Raw genomic sequence first — 18,728 nt, forward strand, 5'->3', positions numbered from 1 at the left:
AGGCTGTACTCTCCCGTCCTCTGTATCATATATTCATTATTACCAATCCATTTCCATTTGAACTTATCTGATTTACAACAGGCTGTGTTAACATTCATGCAAATAGTGGGAACATTTAAGGATGATCTAGGCCTCCATCGGGTTACATCAGGTCATCAAACCAGTTTTGGGTGTGAGTGCTGGAGGACACACTGGCCTGCAGTCAAATCTCTTTTGTTCATGTGTTTCTGGAAGGCTCCGAGGTCACTGCTGTTCACAACATGTGTATCTAGCAAAATGAAACACAATGTGGCGAGCCATTGTTGAATATTATTATTCAGAAGAATAATATTAAGACCAACACTGAGATTAAATGTGCTGTCAGTTCAGAGACACTTGTGTAATCTTTGTTTTTGTGTAAAATGTTGCAAACAAAATCAAAAAAGTAAAAATATTCCATATAACAACAATAACTGTGGTCAACATTAGAAACAGGAGAGATATTTAGATACAGTTCAGATAAGAACAGCTTTGTTTCAGACAAGATCCAACAGGACTAAAATACGTCACCTTTGAAAACACCACTGATACTGTGATACTAAACAACTATCTATGCTCAAAAGTCAATCTGCTCAAAAGTAAGTCTAAAATAAAAACAAATAAGAAAGAATAAAAAACAACTATAAACTTTTTTTAATAAACATTATAAATATAAATTTGTCTGGATGCATTTCATAACGTATGAAGCATGATTGGTTCAACATGAAATATGGTCAAGTGAGGGAGTGAGTCCACTTACGGCCAAGATCGAAGTACAAATCCTAGATAGAAAAGTTTAATGCCATATACTGTGGAACATTCCAGGCAAAGCAATAACATCTCCATGGTTATGAGCAAGAAAAGTGCAACAAAACATTTTCAATAGGTTCAGTTGTGTGAAGATTTGCAGATGAAGTCATCGTTTAGTCACTTTACAACGGCAAAAGTCCATAAAAGCTGCTATCAGTGAGAGTATCCAAGTACTGAGAAGGCAATCAGCAAGAGTATCCAAGTACTGAGTGAGGCTATCAGTGAGAGTATCAGAGTATTGAGTTTATGCACATGTCACTAACAGATGAGTCCCAGTGTTTCCCCTGAATCATCACTGTCCCATTTAAAACACACGAGTAATATATGAGCCATAAATACACTGCAAAACCACAAAGCACACAGACACTCGGAAAACTGGACAAGACACAAGGAGAGAGGGAAGAGGAGAGAAAATGGGGGTAAATGGAGTGAAAGGGAGAGAGAGACAGAGAGAAACAGAGATAGAGAGCGAGAGACAGGGAGATAGAGACAGAGATAGACACAGATGGAAAGCGAGAAAGAGACAGAGAAATAGAGAGAGATAGAGATACAGAGACAGCAATAGAGAGATACAGAGAGAAAAAGAGAGAGAGACAGAGAGAGATGAAAGAGAGAAAAAGTGACAGAGGGGTGATTACCGAGGATGGAGTGAACGCGCACAGACAGCTGAGTCCTCAGAATGACGATGGGCTTCTTTCCCTTTCTGTGGAAAATCAGACACAGAGATGCATTTAAGGCCTGTGGGAAAACTCAAACTCCAATAGAGGAAAAAAAAACAGAAATGTCAGAAAGTCTCCAGAGGAAAGAGGACGAGACCAGGACCAAAACAATGTCACTCAAACATGGCTGACATCAGCCAAATATTACCAGCTTTCAGATCTTTTTCATAATAATTTCCCTTTCCTTTTCATAATATTAAACAATGAAGTACTTGTTAAATGCAGGCTCTAAATCAGATTATGATTGGATTTTTTGAGTTTTAAGACTATTCAAATGATATGTAAACAACAAAATCATCTGGTTTCTTTCTGCTCATAGTCCCTCACATTACCCACCTCAGATTTTGCAGTTTGTCATTTAAATAATCTAGAAGGTCCGGAAATCAGATCATAATTAGATTTGGATTTGGATGTGAACGTAGCCAGTGAGTAATGGAAGGAAAAACTAGGAATGCATCGATCCAACTTTTTCAGCTCCAATACTGATATCAGTACTTTCACTTTAAATAGCTGCTGATACCTGATATTATCCAATACCAGTGTAGTGACAGAAAATGACACTTATTTCCTTAAAATGTTTTAAAAGACACCAAAAAGAGCAGGTTAAGACATTAAATAAAATAAATTTGCAGTCTAATCTTTTACGTATAGAATCTGCACTGTCGGAGTAAATATTTACCATCCATTCTTATTTTGTCTAACTCTTGAACCTCAACCACAACAGTCACAGGTGTAGCACATGTGATGGATGGCATTAACATTATCTGCATTATTTTTTAAAAGTGTGTTAATTTTAGACATTGTATTCATGCAGTGCTTTTGTAAACGTTCAAAGACACTGGTAAAATGGTAAAGACATAAATCCAAGCACACACACATTATTGGGGTGAAAAAAATGCTTGAAAATTGAGAAACCTTTTTGATCGGCAAGTCAAATGTGGGTGTGTCCTAACTAATATGAGTATTTATTCAAAACTATCTAGTATTGGATTTTTGAAAGCACTGGAGGAGGTCTCTCTGTTGTGCTTCTGTGAAAAAAAATCAACCTAGAAAAATCTGCCAAAGTGATTGTGTATAAACTGTTGCAATTTATTACATTACACAGATGATTCATAGTGAAAACCACACAGAGCAAAGCTAAGATGCCTTTTTACTCAGGTCATGCAATGGGACTAAGTCAGCAATAAAGGGATCACATATTTATTTAGGGATCTGGAAAACACATTAGTTTGTATGCAATTTCCATCTAAGTGCAGAACATTAAATTATTATTATTATTACTATAGACGTTTTACATTTCTGAAGTGCCATAAGCAGAACTGTAACAAGATCCAATCCCTGAGTATTTGGTTTTCCATAGACCCGACCTGATGGCGGTCTTAAACTGCTCCAAAGTGGAAAGAATCATAAAAAAGTAGGTTTAAAGTGGGTTTAATTCTGCATTTTACCCAGTGGATGAAAAGTGCCATGTCAGACATTTAAATGAAGCGTCATCACTGCAGTTTCCAGTTTTTTCTTATGACGTATTCCGCTACCGTCTCCACTGAGGTCTAAGCTGGCGCTAGCAGCCTTCAATGTGGTCTAAACGTTTTCCTGTCCAGCACGGGTGTAAGTAAGGATGAATCAGATCAAACACAAACTTCGGTGGAATACAATACCAGAATGAAAGCAGCAGTTACAGAGAGAAGGGCGACAGTTTTCTAATCTAACGTGAATTGGAGCCAGAGTCGATGGAGCCGGAAGCCAACCCATGCACACTTCCTATTTGGAACGTGGTGGTTAGCAGTTTATCTATGTTCATTAATGTATACAGTCTATGGGTTCATGTTATGGTCCCTACAAGGACTATAACATGACCTGTTGCTAGAGTTAGCATAACCTGTTGCTACAGTTAGCAACAGGTTTGAGTGACATCGTTGCCAAGTGCTCTCAGTCCATTTCTATATACAGCCTATGGTTTGAGCGTAGGGCTGCATTAAACCAAAAAGCATTTTCATCGGTATATGAAAGTAACAGGACTCACTCTACATCCTCATAGAAGGTCTCTAGCTCATCTCTCTGCTCGTCCAGAGAAGAGTCCAGGTCCAGGTAGTTTCCACTGGGAGAGAGCTGCAGCGTGCACTCCTCCAACTGAAACAGAAGAGACACAATTAGGTACACACTGAAACATACACAGTCAGATATACACTGAAATGTACAATCAGGCACACACACTGAAATGTACACACTCCAGTATACACTGAAACGTACACACTCGAGTATACACTGAAACGTACACACTCGAGTATACACTGAAACGTACACACTCGAGTATACACTGAAACGTACACACTCAAGTATACACTGAAATGTACACACTCGAGTATACACTGAAACGTACACATTCGACTATACACTGAAACGTACACACTCGAGTATACACTGAAATGTACATACTTGGATACACACTGAAACACACACACTCGGATACAGGCTGAAATGCACACACTTGGGTACACACTGAAACACACGCACTCGGGTACACACTGAAACACACGCACTTGGGTACACACTGAAACACACGCACTCGGGTACACACTGAAACATACACACATTCGGGTACAGCCTGAAACACACACACTCAGGTACAGCCTGAAACACATGCACTTGGGTACAGCCTGAAACACATGCACTAAGGTACACACTGAAACACAGGCACTCAGATATACATTGAAACATACACATTCATGTATACGCTGAAACATACACACACACTCAGATATACATTGAAACATACACATTCATGTATACGCTGAAACATACACACACACTCAGGTACATGCTGAAAAATACACACTCATGTATATGTTGAAACATACACACTCATGTATATGTTGAAACATACACACTCATGTATATGTTGAAACATACACACTCATGTATATGTTGAAACATACACACTCATGTATACGCTGAAACATACACACTCATGTATACGCTGAAACATACACACTCATCTATACGCTGAGACATACACACTCATCTATACGCTGAGACATACACACTCATCTATATGCTGAAACATACACAGGTATACAGGGAGACAGCTGCAGTGTGCACTCCCCCAACTGAAACATTTAGACACAATACTCTGTCACTACAGAAGCATCAAATAGATCTGACACATGTTTTCACTGTGCAGACGCTGTTGAGAATGGACTGATGTAATCCATACACACACACACACACACACACATATATATGCATATATATACATATATATATACACATACATACATACATACATTATATATTTACAACCTCGACGTCAAAGCCTGATCTCATCAGATCTCAGAAGCTAAGCAGGGCTGAGCTTGTTTAGTACATGGACGGGAGACCGGTGTGATACCAGGTGCTACAGTGGGGCGTCAGTGGCCAAAAAACTGTTGTTGTTATGCAAAAAACTTCTCCCACACTAGTATTTGGGATTCACCAATTCAATACTGGTATCAGATATCAGTGCTGATTCTGATAAATTTGCTGGATTTGATAGCAGCTTCCAAATATTGGTTCAGCTGATATCGTGGTTGGACACTTAAACTGATGCATAAGACTATTTATTGGTCATAATTGGCCCAGAAAGTCCCAGAATGTTTGAACTTTTTTTTTTTTTTACAGAGTTGTTCTGTAGTTACTCGAGAGATGAATAACAGCTCCATAACACACTTGGATCAATTTTGGCTTATTTTATTTTTGTTTAAAGTAAATAAATGCTGTTTTGAGTCTCTTCACTGTATCAGTTGATATCGGGGATATACAGTTACTTACAGTGAAAAAAACAAACATGGGATCTGTTCGCTCTAAATCAAATGTGTTACTGTGGAGAGTGCATCCTTTTGGAAAATGAGACAGCAGTTGGCCCACATGTATTTTGTATGAGACTCATCAGGTTACACTACAATAATAGGCCAGTGACAGACCCGGGTCAGGACGGCACTTCTGCTGTAGGAGTATATAAACAGAACCAACATAACCAGTTCTACTTTCCCCTGTCACTGCTCCATCAGTCAGACAATATATCAGTGACAAGAGTATAAAAGACTGTGTGTGCATGAAAAAGATGAATGAACTGAGCAGAGGACCAACTTGAAAGATCAGAGCTGAAAAGTGGTGTTTAAAGGAGACATCTTGCAAAATAAACTTTTATAAACTTTGAATGATTCCTGTATGTTTGTTTGAGCAAGCATGTACTGTCGTGTATTTACAAAAAATAGACAAATGTTTGGGGATTTTTTTTGTTGTTTTTTCATGTTTTATATTGTTACTGCATTGTGGGCTTGTATCTCCACAGACCTGACTCCTTTTTGGCCTGGAGTATGGCCTCTTCCTGCTTGTTTCCATGGAAATTTTCCTTTGACTATAATATTCCACAGTATGGCATAAAACCATGGAGCATTAAAACATATTTCCGTAGAATCATGCAGGTGACTTGCCATCTCCAGAAAGTTACCTGGTGTTGCTTTAAATTTTTTATTGATACAACACAAACCCTGAGCATAGTTTTCTTATGTCTGTTCTTAGCTGCTGGAGTCACTCTGCGTTTTCTTGAGTCTGTCTGAATATCTGTGGTTCCAGCTCGGCTCAAACTCAGTGTTTTTGGTTGTGTAATGACAGGACATGTCACTCACTGCTCCAAGGGAGGTTCACAAATATCTCATCTAACAACAATGGGCTCCGAGACAATATAAACACAAACCAGCCTGGATTTAGGCTCAACTCAGAGACAAACACAGAAGAGAAAGTAAAATTTTTGACATGGCTGAAGAGGGCCAGACTCACAAAATACTCTTACTTACTTTGATAATGAAAAGTAATGGAGCAAATAACTCAAGCAGGGCTAGGCAATATCACAAAAATATACTGATTTTCCTTTTTTTGGTCTCACTAAAATAAGAATACATCTGTTTCAATATTCAATTCTTGAACATAAACAACACACTTCATTCATTGTGCCAATTAACACAATAGCCCTATTTTAGCACTATTTAATTTCGATTTTTTTTTTTTTTATTATCTTTATTTGTAGCTTATGATGTACCCTGTAGTATTTGTATCTACATTTACAGTTCCATTTTAAAGAGAGAGATTGGCACTATGTACCTTTTCTGGTGGAGGATTTAAGCACTCACTCATCTCCATGTACATTTCAGTGCTTTGCCTTAAATGTTCCACATTATGGCATTAAACATAACCATATCCATGGGGATAAACAGGTGACATCAAAAGGTTACTCTAATTATGGTAATAATGCATGTTTTTTAGTCATAAAAAAGACAGACAAAGTGGTGTTTTATATCTTACCATATTTAGTAAGCATGTGTTTGAACATGTTTTATCCATTAAATAAAATGAAAAAAAAAAGAATTACAGAAAATAACTGAGAAACGATCTGTCACAACAAGAACAATACATGGGGTTTAAAGGTCCTAGATCACACAAAATGGACTTTTCTGAGCTTTAAGTCATGCTATAATGTTGTTACCTCCTCAAAAACATACCTGGAGTTGTGTTTCATTCACACGTTTGAGTAACCCTTTATTATTAGTCCATTTACATCTCCAAAGCTCAAAATGCTATGTTACACCTTGTGATATGCTCAAGTTGACAGCTCCTTTTACCTTTACTTTAGTAGAGACTTGATTCCAGGACTGAAATCATCCAAATGATTGTAGTGAAGGTGTATAGAAAACACAGTGTATCCTGCATTACCACATGACATCACAAGATGGAACAGAGTGTTTCAGTTTGAGAGAAGAACCTAAATATGCAGGGTTTGTGTGCTAAAAATGTGTGAATGAAGTAAAACAACAGGTATGTTTCTGATGATGAAACAACGTCAGAACATAGACAAAAAATAGAGTAATATGGGTCTTGGACATGGTATGAATTTGAATTAAAAATGTGTTTTCTTCTGGAAGGTTTTTGAAGCAATTTGTTAATGAAAATTTCAGTATTTGGAGAGGGTTAAAATGAAGTTGTTGTAGTTTGTGATTAGTTGATCATTCCTGAACACAGAGCCGTGGCTGAAATGTGTCATGCTCTTGCTTCATAGTTTACATGGAGGATACTGTTTACAAGCCACAGCAGCAAAACAGTCAGCATTACCCAATAACAACATGCCATCAATGTATGCTTCAAGATGGCCAGATGGATGAGGTGTCTTGCCCAAGGGCTGGCCTGATCTGGATTGAATCTAAGCTACATGTGAAGCCTAGATAAAACAACAGAGGACAGCGACAGGTCTTTAACTGGACACAAAATGACTGAATGAAGCAGATAGAAGCGTTGGTTTATCACACTGTTGATCCTGATTATGAGGATCTCATAATCCTCAATCAGGAGGCCTTTAGACTTTTTTCACCCAGACCCAGAGTCACAGGGACTAGGGGGGACATTCGGACACAGCCTTAGTTTACATGTTATAACTAAATAACTACATAAGCATTTCTTTTCATGGGAGAGTGGATAGCCCCTCTTCACTTGGCGCAGTTTTGAACAATTACTTATTTTGAAAATTAAGGTTGAAATAATGCATGTTTAAACACAGTCAATAAACCCAATAGAGGTGGATGTTGTGAGTCATTTGAAGTCCATGATATGATAAGAGCTGATCCCAGTGAGACGCATTCCTCCACTGAGCCTCATTACTCCCATTATGTCCCAAACCTCAGCAGTGACAGAGCACAGGCCTCTCTAAAGTCAGCACCTTTTACATAAATATACACTATCCCATGTGTCTTCATCTAGTGAACAGCACCAGTGTCTAAAGACAGGGTATTTTACTTCTGTGGAGTATTAAAGAGGGTGATATGAATTACTTCTATAGGGTATTAAAGAGAGAGTATTTTTCTTCTATGGGGTATTAAAGAGGGAGTATTTTACACCTATAGGGAATTAAAGAGGAAGTATTTTACTTCTATTAAGTATTAATGAGGGTGTATTTTACCTCTATGGGGTATTGATCAATCCACTTTATTGAGGAGGGGTATTTTACTTTTATGGGTATTAACTGTAACACATAACATATTTATATCACCATGTTACCTTTTATTGTTTTGAAAATGCTATATTCACCAAAAATAATATATTAACATATTTAACAAGTTTCATTTTCGGTTGTGACACTCCCTTTTCCCCCTCCCTTTGCTCTTCACGTTAACTCACTCTCCCTTCAGAGCGCAACACAATTGGCGTGCACTTTGCTAATGAAAGTGTCGCATCGCATCAGGTTTGTGAAGTTATAGTGTATTATTTTTATATCAGGGTCCAGGAGAGATCACTAGATTACTCAAACATGCATGGATGACATCTAAAGTCTCTTCAGGCATGTTTTTGATTAGGGAACAACATAACAACATTGAAGAAATCTGCAGTTGATTGTTTCACTCTAATACAAATCAAACACAAATGTATTAAGAATACAAAAAACAGATCTAAACCTGCACACACACTTTTATTCACCAGTGCATACAAACTGGAGGCATGGTGGGTGAGGTGTCTTGCCCCAAGGCACAATGACACTATGCCCTACTGCTACCTCCACTCTAAAATGTCTACTTAAAACCACCATAATATCCCTACATGTCTCTTCTATGGCAGCTCTTTTAAAAAGATGGTCAGATATGGATTTTTTTCAGCCTATACAAAATTTTATCAAAAGTCTAATGTATACTTTGAAGATATAATATTAGTATCATTGTGACTATGTCATACATACTGTCTCTTGTAGCTCTATTGCGCATCCATTCCCATGTTTAGAGTTTAAAAAGATGTGCGGATTCACTGATTCACAGTGGGAATGACACAGACACACTCAGACGAGATGAGCATAGAATATATATATATATATATATATATATGATTGATATACACCACCAGTCAAAAGTGTGGACACGGATTCTCCATCAGTGCTTTCTTTTTCTTTATCTTTACTATTTTCTACTATGGTTTTCACTTCACAGCTGTGGGTCAGAATCAAGAAATTATCAAAGTGCAAAGCAGTCATTAAAGCAAAGGATAAGGCCATTTTAAACATTTTCTAAAACAAGACTGGAGTTATTCTGAGTTTATTTTATGTTCGCTACATTCTACATGTTTTATTGAGAGTTTTGATGTCTTCAGTAAGAATCTACAATGTAAATAATTATACAAAATTTGTTGCAGCTCGTGTCTTTTAATGAAACAGTCTTTTTAAAAACAGTTTATTGGGATTATCTTGCATGATTTACATCTTAATTAGTGACATAAGGTAGTTTCAATATTATTGTTTAGCACAATATTTATCTTTAGCAATATATCGAGCTTCCAAATGTGTTACCATACCTATGCCCATCGCTGGCTGTTCTAACCCAGTTGTGGTGGCTTCTCCCTGGGGATGGCAGAGGAACAGGGTGGGGTCTGTAAGCGGCAGATAAACTGATGGACGGATGTAATACTAACAGCAGCTCAGATAAGGCTTTCCTTCCTCTCATACAACAGAAATTTAGACCAACAAAACTCATTTTACATAGTCACTGTTTCTTAAGACTCACTGGCACGGCAAGTGAAAATCCACAGAAACATGCTTCCACTTTCTATGTAGAATGGTGTTTTCATTTAATGGGGATCAAATTTATGTTTTTATACTGGTCCATGTGGCCTTATATCCGTGTAATCTGTCAGTGGTCCAGGTACGTTCCATAGTGGTCCATGGGTGTATACTAGTCTGTATGGTCTTGGATACAGTTCAAGATCATTCTAAAGCTATTCAGGAAAGGTTCATTTCTGTCCCGTGAATCTGTCTTTTTTAGTACTGATATCTAGTTTCGATTCTAATTGTCGTACTGATCAGATATTTGATACTTTTGACAACCCTATTAAAAATACAAAGAAATAGTCTTGACCTGTAGATGAACTGGGCACGCATGAAGCAATCTTAAATGCCGTAACAGGTTTAGTTTAATAAGATGTGATTTAAACTCAATCCAGGTATATATTATTAAAAATGTTTTAAAAAAGTGATATGAAACTTGGTGGGCAGAGAGACCCAGGAGGAGGTGTGTCATATAAAGATTATGTGTTGAGTTGTGAGGAGCAGAGGGAGGAGAGCGGTGATAATACACCTGTCACAGATACAAGCTGATGTTTACATGATCTGACAACACTGAAGACACCTACTCTCACTGGATGACGTAACTCGTACAACTACAGCCACTACATGATTAAGCTCTCAGTGAACTTACTTAAAGCTAAATATTCTTTTAGCTTTCTATCATGTTATAATGTCAGTCCCTCATCAAAAACATTCCTGATGCCATCCATGCATGTTTGAGTAATTTAGGGAGTGGGGGGCTAACATGGTGATATAAATCTAGAACGCTGCCATGTGCCATTTTGACAAGTTTTGACCATTCAGATTTTCTTTGGAATTGTTGATTGTTATGGCATAAATATTTATCACTTTTAAACCCAAGTAAAGGAATGTGTTAATATCCCACAATAACCTTGATAAGAAGATAAGGCCACACTGACTCACAGGTGGGGACTTGATTGGTGCAGTTATTTCAGCTCCAACCCTTCTAAGCAAGCCTATATCACAAAAACAACATAAATGACTCAATGCATTTTTACATTTTACAAATAGATAGAGCTGTAGGCCGTTAGTCGATGGAGTCTCAGCCGGCCCAAATGTGTATTAGTATCAGGATTTATACAACAGCAGAAAGGAGGAGTGAGTGAGTTAGCTGAAAATTTGGTATGTGGCATGTTCTTAGTCGATTTGTTTCACCGACTACAGCCTTAGAAATAAGTTTTAGCAGCACACAGACTTGTTTTTGCTGTATTGGTGTCAGAAGAGTGTCATCTTCAGGGCGTGACTTCAGTTCCTAGTAACTCTCTCTTTGACTGTGGCAACCTTTTCACATAAAGCCTTTTACTTCAAGGTTTATAATGTGTGTCTATGTGTCTCTATGAGGAGGAATGCAGTCTGTTCTGTGCACTGGTAAAGCTCCAATGTGAAGCTATGGACCAGCCTGGCTTCATACCTCAGATGAGTCATGACTTTAACATGGCTAAGGCTGCTGTGGGTATTAATAGGTTTATATAATAGAGAGCCAGACCTCACATAGGGACAATAACAAACACTGGGAGCCTGTAAAAGAGTCTGTGCTTACTACTACTATTATGTGTTATCAGTGCCAAAGTTGATGTTTTTATAGTTTAATAATTTTGTGCAATAAAATGTTTTTTAAAAGTGTTTTACAAAGGCTTAGGGCAAGATGAATTTTGCCAAACCTGTGGAAATGGATTACAACAGCATAAAACAACTCCAAACACATTTAACTCACTTAAGATACCATTACCACTTGATAAAGTGCTAATGCATTATAATTACAAAGCTCACAATGGAGTCAATAAAAGAAACAATGGCACTCTTACCATTTTCTGTTGTCATGACGATCCATCTCAAAACTAAGGCAAAGGCTCAATCATTTCACTTCCCCACCCCCATACTGTCATGACATTATACTTTCAAACAATTTTGATACTAAGGAATAGGCTCAATATGCAATACAGATTACAGATTGCAACAACAATGAAAAATTATAGGCAATAGAATGTGATTTTCCACTTTAATAGTAGTACTTTCATTTATATCCCCATGTGGCCTTATAAGTGTGTAATCCCTCAGTCATCCAGGTAGGTTCCATAGTGGTCCATGGGCGTATATTAGTTACACATCTACAGATATGCTTTTTTCATGGCCGATAAGATTATTTAGAATGCAGAGCAACCGATGGCTAATAAGCAATGCTGATATTTTAAGGCTAATATTTTGGGCTGATTTTGATTATTTTTCTCAAATTATGTAATTTATTTTATTTTTTTACAAACTCACCCACTGCCCTTTTTTCCCAAAAACCTTTAAGAGAGTAGTGTATCATATTTAGTGCAGTTGTATTGTATAGTTCTTTGTATTAAAATGTTAATATAAAGCTTTGTGTGCATGTTCTAGGCAGCAAATCAACCATACTAAATATTGGCCTGTGCTGGAGATTTAAGGCTGATGGCTGATACACTAAAAAGGCCAAATATTGGCCAAATATATCGAACAACCAAGATATCAGTCTATCTCTAATACCAGTCTGTGTGGTTTTGTACTTGTTCTAATACAGCTCAAGATCATTCTAAAGCTATTCAGGAAAAGGTTCATTTCTGCCTTGTGAATGTGACTTTTTTAGTATTGATACGTGCTCAAATGAGTATCTACTTTCAATAAGTATCTGATTTTCCATACTTTTGACAGCCCTACTCCATGTGATCTTAAGTAACAATATCAGTATGACAACAACTCAGTTCTAACCAACTTTCTTTTTACTTGTGGATATAGATAATAATTTTCATGAGTTAAGACAAAAATATTTGTTTTCTGAAGATAGTAAAATGATAAAACAGGGAACGATTTGGGGAGAATATCCAACTGTGATTTTTCTGACAAGCATTGCGATTACAATTAGTATTGTGATTTATGTTTTAATAACAGAATTTTACATTACATTTCAAAAGTATCCAGAAGAACTGACAAAAAACAGAAATATAAACTGACTAATAGAAGAATCACATTTCAGAACATGTTTGTACAGATCTAAACTACGGGGTAAGCAGTTTGTATGAAGAATAAAACAGGAGATTTTGTTTGCGGAGGAAACAACTTGATACTTCAAAAACTGCAGCCTTTGTGATTTGATTTTGATTAATCTTGCAGCTCTTCTATAAACAAAGAAAAAGTGAAATAAAACTCTGAGTGCACAGTAGCTCAGGGCGAGGTACTTTGACCTCTCAAAAGCTGATACATTTATTATCTGGTTTGAACGATTGACTCACTGGAGCTGAGTAACACTGAACCTAGAAGTGTCACATTGAACCATGGTGGAGCTCAGACTGACTGAGTACTACACACAAGTATACAGTTATGAATCAGAAAAGAGCGACATAGAAAAAAAAGAATCATTTTAGTCATTGGTTAAGTTAGATACAACTTTTAGATATTGGTGATGATGAATAATTATAATTTCAATATTATGAATAGGTTTGATATTTAAATGACTTGTACATAACTAAAACTACAATCTAGTGGAGAACATTATGGAGAAGTAGCTTTTTTCTGCTCATGCTGGTGATATAATGGAGATTATCTCTGTTGGCAATTATCACAATTATATAAAATGTCCCATGAACAATTATTGTCAATACTTTTTATCACTATAAACGGTATTACTGTGTATTGTTTCATCCCTACTCCCAGATGGAGCCAAGAGACAGATTTCGCTATTGACTACATTGCACTTTGCCATGAAATATCCAAAAGGTAAATTTACAAATGTTGAACCTAATCATTCCTATTAGTGGCTATACCCATGAACTCACTGTATTATAATGAAAAACTGCATTTTAACTACATTTATTTTATCTGCCCCCATCTATATTAAATATGACTGGCCTATAAAATGTTGTGATGTCATCTGAAACCCAGTGATACCAGCAGGGCTGTAATTGACTAAGGACATTTTTAGAATGAGTGATTGCTTTTGTCAGACAGGAGCATCTGTTTACCTGCTTTACATGTTTGTTCTACTTCCTATATCCTTCCTCAGAAGCGTCACGTGATGAAAATCTGAAACCAGCCATATCTGACCATTGCACAAGACAAAACCTCATTATGACCTGGCACAATGCTAGGGTCATTCATGCTGAAAGCAACAAATACAGGATCAGAGAGGCCAAACGAGGTCCAAGGAGCATAAACCAAGACGAGGGAGCATACACCTCATCACACACGGATGCAGTCCTGGAGACAGTGTCAGACAGTACTACTGAAAAGAAAAGAAGTAAAGCAGGCAACAAGACACAGCACTACACCATCACTACAATGCACTGTCACTACACTGTCACTACACCATCACTACAACATCACTGCACCAACACTACAGCACCACTACACCACACCATCACTACACTACAGCATCACTACACCACACCATCACTACACTACCACCACACCATCACTACATCATTACAGCATCACTACACCACAACCTCGCTACACTATCAGTACACTGTCACTGCAGCATCACTGCAGCATCACTGCAGCATCACTACAGCATGACTACAGCATCACTACAGCATCACTACAGCATCACGTGACTCTTCTGAGGAAGGCTACAGAACGTAAAGGAACATATAAACCAGGTAAACAAACACCCCTGTATGACAAACAATGGCTCATTCTAAGTGAAGACAGAATGAACCTTCACCAAAAATAAAAAAAAAAGAAATTCTCGATTGACTAAAGACTGGTCGACTAAAAAGGGGGCGTGGCAAAAGCTCTCAAAACTATTACATATCTCATGTTTCTGACCCAAACTGCACTCACAAGACTATACCTGCAGGGGGGAAATTACTGTTTATGCAGAAAAAGTACTAAGAAACAATGTATCTATATAAGGACACATTAAAGACATGAATCATGACTTTAACCTGACTTTTTACACATAAAGACCAAAAAATACCAAATCTTCAGCATCAGTCACCACCTTTTTGCTGTTGTCTCATAGAAATCCCCATCATCCAAATAAAATTATTAGTCGAATAACAGCGACTTTGGTGGACTCAGACTCAGTCAGTTAATCGACTGAACGACTACAGCCCTAAACAGCATCTTCCAATACAATCATTTTTTTCTAAACAGCTTTAAGACACTATGTTGTAACCTTAAATTGCATCACAGACTTTGAAGACCCAATCCATGTTACTGAACAAAATGCATGATGGGAAATTGAAGGCGTGTTGAAGTTATAAATCGACATAAAACATCTCTCACTGCTTCCATATTGCACAAGGGAAGAAAGTGAATCCAACAGAAATTCACTGATATAATATAATTAAAAGGGGCATTCTAATTATGCAATTTTAATATGCTCCCTTGTCTAATACTATACTGAAAAAAATTGTTAAACATTCATCTGTTAAAAAAAACAAACAAACAAAACAAGTAAATTGTAGGTTTGGGAAATTAAATTCATTACTCTATTGTAGTGGTGGAATGTAATAAAGTAAAACTAGTAAAGTACTGCATTTAAGTAAATTACAGATACTTAAAATGTATAATTAAGTAGATTATAAAGTGGATACTTTTTACTTTTATTTCATTACATTTGAAAGCAGGTATCTGTACTTTCTACTCCATTACATTTTTGAACTGGACTGAAAAGTAAAAGTTTTGGGTTTTTTTGTTTTTTTATTACAGTTTAATACCTGCTGCAAAGGCTGAGGGTTTATTTTTAACACATTTATAATTTGAGCAAAAAACATATACAAAGAGAAATAGCTAGGAAAACTATCAATTGAATTGTTTCTGCTGAACAAATTCAGCACAAATCTTTATCAAAATCACTACATTTGATATGGTTTAATATGGTATTTATCAATATCTGAACTGTTGTCAGATCACATAGCAATATTAAAGAAACAACTCTTTTGTACTGAAAATTTCATTCTGTAGTTGTATAAAAAAAAAGGCTGTTACTAAGACTGTGGTACTGAGAACCTACCCCTCATACAATGTCTCAAACTCACAAATTCTAAAATAGAAGTCAGAGTTGTTAAAAGCATTTCTTCCACAGAGCAGAAGAGGGTCCTATCATTATGTCAATGTGTTTCTGCTCTTCAAACTTCACCCTGGCATCACTGTTTAACCCCAATTATCAAGGCAAATTACCACTTTGCATTGGAGCTTGTCAGACCTGTTGCTATAAATAGACTCAAACAAGACACACCTGTAGATTAAAGTCGAACATAGGAAGCAGAGAGAATAGAAGGTTTTCAGGACAAAAGATGGACTACAAGTTTATGGTGTTTAGTCTGGCTTGTGTAGTCCCGGTTGAGTCCCGGTTGAGTCCCGGTTGAGTCCCGGTTGAGTCCCGGTTGAGTCCCGGTTGAGTCCCGGTTGAGTCCCGGTTGAGTCCCGGTTGAGTCCAGGTTGTCCAGATTTGGTCTTAGCCCAGGTCTTAGCCCAGGTCTTAGCCCAGGTCTTAGCCCAGGTCTTAGCCCAGGTCTTAGCCCAGGTCTTAGCCCAGGTCTTAGCCCAGGTCTTAGCCCAGGTCTTAGCCCAGGTCTTAGCCCAGGTCTTAGCCCAGGTCTTAGCCCAGGTCTTAGCCCAGGTCTTAGCCCAGGTCTTAGCCCAGGTCTTAGCCCAGGTCTTAGCCCAGGTCTTAGCCCAGGTCTTAGCCCAGGTCTTAGCCCAGGTCTTAGCCCAGGTCCTATGGAAATATTCCATAGTATAACTTAATCTATTGCCATAGAGACAAGCAGGTAACTCCACCAGGCAAAGTTGCTGATCAGATCTGTGGAGTGGTCACCTCACTCACAGTAAAAATAAATGTCGTTCCTGGTATAATAATAACTGAAATACTGCTGTATCATATCATCAGACTGCAGCAGTAGCTCGAAGACAGAGGGAAGTACATAGACCATGATCCTTTGCTCCCTTTCAATGCAGATAACATGAAGAAATAACTAATTAAGATTTAAATAAGTTTAAGTCTTAATTATGATAGTAATGATTAACACTCATTTCTCGTCGAGGCATGTAAAAATGAAAAAGAAGTACATCTACAATTCTGTATCTATAATTCCTCTGCATCCCTGTTGGTTAGCATGAGTTTTTTTTTTTTTTTTTAGGTAGAACAACTTAGTTTAAAAAGCTAATGAATTGCAAAAATATAAGCTGCTGGTATGTTGGTATTTAAATACTTGAAATGACTTGAAGCTCAAAGTGGAGGACTTTGACTCGACATGGACTTGTGGGCCCTGACTCGGGACTTGACTTGGATTTGACTCAGCCATGCCTGTTATTGGCATGGGACTTGACTTGGACTTGCCTGGCTTTGACTTGGGACTTGACTTGGTTTGATCCCAAAGACTTGACTTGCACAGCAGGGACTGTCCCACGTCTTGACAAAAACCCATACAAATGAATACATGAAAGAAATGGATGCAGCAGAACATCACAGAAATAGCAATAACGTAGCTAGCAATAACATAACTAAGGTCACAAGCAAGTGGTGGACATTCCACCAAAAAAGTTACATAGTGCAGCTTTAATATCTCTAGAAACTTTGTTAAACACAACACATAACTCCTGGCACTTCCATTGTGCCCTACCTTACCTAACAAAAACTCCTTGTATAACAATCACTGAGGTAAACAGTGGAGGGAAACATTTTGTTTTTGGCGGATTTAGATGTCAGAGCAGATGTGGTGGTGGTGCCAGGTGCGATGAGTCGTCCTACCTTGAGGGGGGCGTTGAGGAGCTTGTGTATCCCCGCGATCTGCTCACTCAGAGGCAGGTCCTGCTCGATATCCACCAGTGGAGGTCTGCGGGGCTCCGGAAAGTTTGTGCACACGAACGGGTCCGAGTCCTCCAAGTACTGCACCCGGCAAGTGATATGAGCCATGGCCGCGTGTGCGCTGCCTGAGAGCGGCGTGAAGAGAGGCGACAGCCCGGTGTTTGCCACCGCCGCTGGAACAAGAATGGTTCTACTGAAGCAAACTCCGCTCTGCCCGGTCTGCTGGCTCCAATTGAGAGACTGACGCTGGAGAGGAGACACATGAGCACATCTGGTTTGACTTTTCAAAATAAAATGTCAAACTCTAAAATGGAATATGATGAGGATTTCATCTTGGTTTGAATTCCGTCCATGTCAATTTAAATACTTCGCTCATTGTAATAAGCCAATTCAGAAACTGTAGTCTAGTATGGGCTTTAAAGATATCATTGCTTTATTGTAGAGAATATGCCACAGTATGGCATTAACCTATTTATCACTGTAGAGACAAGCACTGGGTAAAATTACAGGCCAGATCTATGTATTGATGTGTGATTGTATGTATTTTAAGAACTAAAAAAAATCTGTAATTTCAAAATTTCAAGATAGTTTGATGCTATGTTGCGGAACATTCCAGAAAAAAGCCATATCATCTCCATGGCAAGAAATTCCACCAGAAGAGAAGTTACATTGTGCTTTGTTAAGCAACTTGTGCCTGATCCTCACTAGGAATAATTGTTTTTCAGATATATGCAAGTAAGACATTTTGTACCTTTTG

General features: G+C 37.8%; 1 protein-coding gene across 7 annotated transcripts in view; it reads right to left on the bottom strand.

Moving 5' to 3' along the window:
• The window catches only part of fhod1 (formin homology 2 domain containing 1), an 86,015-nt gene extending 67,843 nt beyond the window's left edge, over positions 1–18,172 (bottom strand). For 5 of the 7 annotated variants that reach the window (XM_055232532.1, XM_033991784.2, XM_055232530.1 and 2 more), the window contains exons 1-3: positions 17,915–18,164; positions 3,571–3,677; positions 1,467–1,531 (exon numbers count right to left, since the gene is read on the bottom strand). In XM_055232532.1, the coding sequence (XP_055088507.1) occupies positions 1,467–1,531; positions 3,571–3,677; positions 17,915–18,079 (337 nt within the window). In that variant the 5' untranslated portion in view covers positions 18,080–18,164. Of the gene's footprint in view, positions 1–1,466; positions 1,532–3,570; positions 3,678–17,914 lie in introns of all 7 variants that reach the window. The other 2 variants (XM_055232533.1, XM_055232527.1) reach the window with 1 other exon arrangement.
• Positions 18,173–18,728: the final 556 nt, after the last annotated feature.

Source organism: Periophthalmus magnuspinnatus, chromosome 3 (assembly GCF_009829125.3).
Source record: "Periophthalmus magnuspinnatus isolate fPerMag1 chromosome 3, fPerMag1.2.pri, whole genome shotgun sequence".
NCBI classification, from domain to species: domain Eukaryota; kingdom Metazoa; phylum Chordata; class Actinopteri; order Gobiiformes; family Gobiidae; genus Periophthalmus; species Periophthalmus magnuspinnatus.